Source organism: Physeter macrocephalus, chromosome 2 (genome assembly GCF_002837175.3).
Source record: "Physeter macrocephalus isolate SW-GA chromosome 2, ASM283717v5, whole genome shotgun sequence".
NCBI classification, from domain to species: domain Eukaryota; kingdom Metazoa; phylum Chordata; class Mammalia; order Artiodactyla; family Physeteridae; genus Physeter; species Physeter macrocephalus.
Window position 1 is genome coordinate 2,601,477 of NC_041215.1, and position 4,959 is coordinate 2,606,435.

The following is a 4,959-nucleotide window of genomic DNA, read 5'->3' on the forward strand; positions in this document are numbered from 1 at the left end:
AGCCTGCGCGTCTGGAGCCTGTGCTCCGCAACGGGAGAGGCCACAACAGTGAGAGGCCCGCGTACCACAAAAAAAAAAAAAAAGCAGTATTCCTCAGATTGACTTAATGGATTCAGTGTAATCTCTGTCAAAATCCCAACTGGCTTCTTTTCAGGAATTGACAAGCTGATCCTTAAATTAATGTGGAAATCCAGAAGACCCAGGATATCCAAAATAATCTTGAAAAAAAAAAAACAAAGTTGAAAGACCCACACTTCCTGATTTCAAAATATATGACAGAGCAATAGTAATCAAGACAGTGTGGTATTGGTGTAAAGGTAGACACTAGATCAGTGAGATGTAGTTGAGAGTTCAGGTATAACCCTCTAATTTGTAATCAGTTGATTTTTGACTGTGGTAGGAAGACAGTTCAATGACAGAAGGATTGTCTTTTCAACAAATGGTGCTGGAACAGCTGGATGTCCACATGCGAAAGAGTGAAGTTGGAACCCTATATCCTACCATAAAAATTAAATCAAAATGAATCATAGACCTAAATGTAAGAGTTAAAGCTGTGAAACTCTTAGAAGAAAACATAGGACTAAATCATCATGACTTTGGGTTGGGCAGTGGTTTCTTAGATTTGACAACAAAAGCTGAAATAACAAAGGAAAAATTAGCAATATGTGCCACATGAGAATTAAACATTTCTGTGTGTCAGAGGACACCATGAAGAAAATGAAAACAACCCACAGAATGGGAGAAAATATTTGCTAATCATGTCTGACAAGAGACTTGTATCTAGAATATATAAAGAACTCTTACAACTCAATAATAAAAAAGATAAATAGCCCAATTTTAAACTGAGCCGAGTATTTAAATAGACATTTCTCCAAAGAAGACATACAAATGGCCAGTAAGCACATGGAAAATGTTCAACATTGTTGGTCATTAGGGAAAGACATGTCAGAATTACAACATACCACTTCATACCCACTAGGACAGATACATTAAAAAGATAATAACAAGTGTTGGCAAGGATTTGGAGAAGTTGGACTTTCATACATAGCTGGTAGGAATGTATTGATAAAATGGTACAGCTGCTTTGGAAAGCAGTTTGGCAGTTCCTCAAAATGTTAAAATATAGGTATCATATGACCCACCAATTCCAATTCTAGGTATATCTGAGAGAAATGAAAACATATCTACATTAAAAACTGTACACAAATGTTCATAGAAGCATTATTTACAAAGCCAAAAGGTGGAAATAGCCCAAATGCCCATCAACTTTGGAATAGATAAACAAAATGTGATATACCCAAACAATGGAATGTTATTTGGCCATAAAAACGAATGAAGTACCAATACAGGCTATAACATGGATGATCTTTACACATTACACTAAGTGAAAGAAGACAGTCACAAAGATCACATATTTTATGATTCTATTCATATGAAATAGAATGGGAAAAATCTAAGGAGACATAAAGTAGATTAGTGGTTGCTTAGGGCCGGAGGGAGTGGGTACAGAGTAGGATTTCTTTTGAGAGGGATGAATACGCTCTAAAACTAGAATGTGGTGGTGGTTGTACAACCCTGTGAATTTATTTAAAAACATTGAATCGTATACTTTAAGTGAATGAATCGTATGGTATGTGAATTATATTTCAGTAAAGTTGTTTAGGTGATAGGTTCAAGTGAGTGGAGGTTCCCAGTAGAACAAAGGATTGTTGGAGTTGGAAGATTCATTTTTGTAGATATTGAAATCATTACTGGTTATGACAAAAAAAGAATACAGTTGGAAAGAGTGGCAGTGAACCAGCAGCTAACACGGTCAAAAAAATAAAGAGTAACAACCCGAAGGAGAGTAGATAATTGCAATAAGAAAGAGAATTTGGTAGTATGATGACATAGGATATAAAGCTGAGTGTTTTTACAATGGAGAAAAAGGAGACTGTTCTGGAGGTAAAGATGAGGAACATCAAGTGAACATCTCGGTTCAAGGCCCAAGTTACAAGAGGTGTGGAAGAGAAATCAGCTACCACTTGAGAAGGTCCACAGAAGGAAGCGGGGTCATCAGGGGAGAGCATTATGTTATTAATAGGCGTTTATATTGATCATAAAATACATTTCAACTGCATATGGTAACTTAATATTGCTATCTTTAGTTTCCTACATGGGCCTTTTTTTCTGTTACTTTTTTCACTAATTATACGTATCTTGAAGCTTTTATGAATTACTTGATCAAATTAGTGTTCTGTTTTACATTGCTAATGTATAAGGCTACACACTTAAGTCAGTTCTGATTTATTTATGGCTTTGTGATAGGTTAAGGGATGTGGATACTTACCAGGTTATATTTCTGCCTTACAGGAAGTTTGTCACCTCAAGAGGCTTATGTCTCTCCAGAAGTTGGAAGGAATTGTTGATTAGTAGTAGTGACTGGTAGAATCCACAGGAATATAGGAAGAATGTGTTTTTCTTCCCACATTTATTTATCCTTCCTAAGTCTTCCAGCAAACATGGGCAGTCTCTTTTCAATACCTTGTAAAAAACACTTCAGTTCACTTGAAAAAGTTTCCCAATAGAGAAAAATAATTGATTTTAGTATTATAAAATAGCCGGCTCATCTTTGAAAAGTCAGTCCCCAAGATTAGCACAGTTTCTTTTTAGAAAAATAATTGGTTTGTTGTTAATTATTCATAAATGTCTGAAAAATCCTGGAGAATTTTATACATAGATCAATGAATCTAGAGATGTAAAGTAATGTGCCTAAACAAAAATTATTCAATAATACCTCATTTTAGTCAATTTTGGCTGCCCCCAAAGTAAGATTTCTGAAAACTATAAGGTGTTGCCATTTGTGCCACTGTTGTAAAGTTATTTAGTCCTTTGCTGCTGCTGTCTGTGAGGTTAATCTGGTTGTCAAACAATGTAATTTGCATAGTGAAAATTTTGGATTTTAAAAAAATTATGCATAAACATGTAAAGGGAGTAAATGTATTACCATTCATTATCTTCCAAGCCTGGGCAATTTGAAAAATGATCAGACTGGTACTATCATGATATTGACTATTCAGAGAAGGTACTGGTCATTGGATCATACTGGTACTTAATAACAGCCCTTGATGTTGACATAACATTTGGTGTTTTGTTATCAAATTTATGTTAATCAAATCTTCATGGTAGATATTATTTTCTCCATTTTGCAAATGAAAATCCTAAGCCCTAAAGAGGTAAGTAACTTATGCAAGATCACATAGCAGATTGGTAGAGCTGGGATTCATAGTTGTATGTGGCTCTAAAATGTGTCATTTTCACTATTATACTACCTTGGTGAACTTAAAATCCAACTCTTCACTGTCAAGAACTGAGTTCACAGTAGTTTATCACTTGTTTGGAAGAACTTTTGCTAATTTTAGAATATTGTGAAAAATAAGCTTTGTTTCTATCAATATTTTCTAAACGATTTTATCCTTGTTATATATTAGGACGTCTTGCCTGGCTGGTATACTTGGTTGGGACAGTTGTTGGAGGAAGATTAACATATACCAGTACAGATGAACATGATGCTATGGATGGAGAATTATCCTGTCGGTAAGTAGTAGCCATATAATTTACAGAAATTTACTAAGTACTTAGAAATTTAGTTACTGAGCTGCTATTATGAGCCAAAGCATTTTGTACTTGGTCTTTTGGAGAAGGTATTATTTTCCTTTTTACTGATGAGAAAACCAAGGCTTAAGTGATTTGTAAAAGCCATATCTCTAATAAGTAGTATAGTCAAATATATTCATACGAATAATATGAGTAAGCTGGTTTTCCATATATTTTAATTCATTTTTTTTTTTTTTTTTTTGTGGTATGCGGGCCTCCCTCTGCTGTGGCCTCTCCCGTCGCGGGGCACAGGCTCCGGACGCGCAGGCTCAGCGGCCATGGCTCACGGGCCCAGCCGCTCCGCGGCATGTGGGACCCTCCCAGACCGGGGCCTGAACCCGGTTCCCCTGCATCGGCAGGCGGACGCGCAACCACTGCGCCACCAGGGAAGCCCCTAATTCATTTTTAATAACATCTTTCTTTATAACAAAGTAATACATGTTTTTGTTGAACACTAAAGATTCAAATGAAAAGAAAGTTATATATTAATTTGGAAATAACTACTGTCATTTGGTAAAGATCTTTGAGTCTTTTTAATTAATGTTTGAGAGTATATGTACATTACATGTGTATTTTTCAACTTTTTTTCAACAAAACTTATACTATAATATTGTTTTGTAAACTAAAATGGGGATAACTAGTACTATATCTAATTCATTTTGGGCTGTTATAAGGATTAAATGAGTTAAGAATTTTAAAATAATTTTAAAGTGCTTAAGACAATGCCTGGCAAATTAGTAAGCACTATATTACCAAAAAAAAAACCCAAAATAATTCTTTTTTAAAAACTCAAACATAATAATTATTTATAAACATTTTATCTAGACATGACATATTCTAAGCTATACCATAATTTAAATAGGTCCTTGCTTTGGGAATTTTAGGTTGTTTCTCAATTTTTCCTTATTATAAAGGTGAATATTCTTTTAGCTATATCTTTATGTAGATCAAAATAATTTTATTAGAGTTAAGTCCTAAGAGCTGAATAGCTGGTTGAATAGTATATAGCACTTTAAAGGCTTTCAATACACATTACCAAATGGCCTTCTGGAAAAGTACCAGTTTATCCTCTGAACCCAAAGGCCATGAGAGGCTATTGTATTTTTTTTTTTTTTTTTTTTTTGCAATTGAACACTAGGTGGTAGGATTCTTGTCTTTGCCAGTTCATAGGTAACTAATGTCTCATTTTAATTTGTATTTCTTTGTTTACAAGTGGTATCAAACATTGTTTTCCATTCCTTTTCGTGCCATTTCTCTTTTCTCTTTGTGATTTTTTTTTTTTTTTTTTTTTTTTTTTTTTTTTTTTTTTTTGCGGAATGCGGT

At 34.3% G+C, this 4,959-nt stretch overlaps 1 protein-coding gene across 7 annotated transcripts in view; it reads left to right on the forward strand.

Annotated features, from left to right (window-relative positions):
* Window positions 1-4,959, forward strand: part of RANBP17 (RAN binding protein 17) — a 328,773-nt gene that overhangs the window by 71,564 nt on the left and 252,250 nt on the right. For all 7 annotated transcript variants that reach the window (XM_028497353.2, XM_028497354.2, XM_028497356.2 and 4 more), the window contains one exon: window positions 3,471-3,576. In XM_028497353.2, coding sequence (XP_028353154.1) covers window positions 3,471-3,576 — 106 coding nt within the window. The remainder of the gene's footprint in view (window positions 1-3,470; window positions 3,577-4,959) is intronic.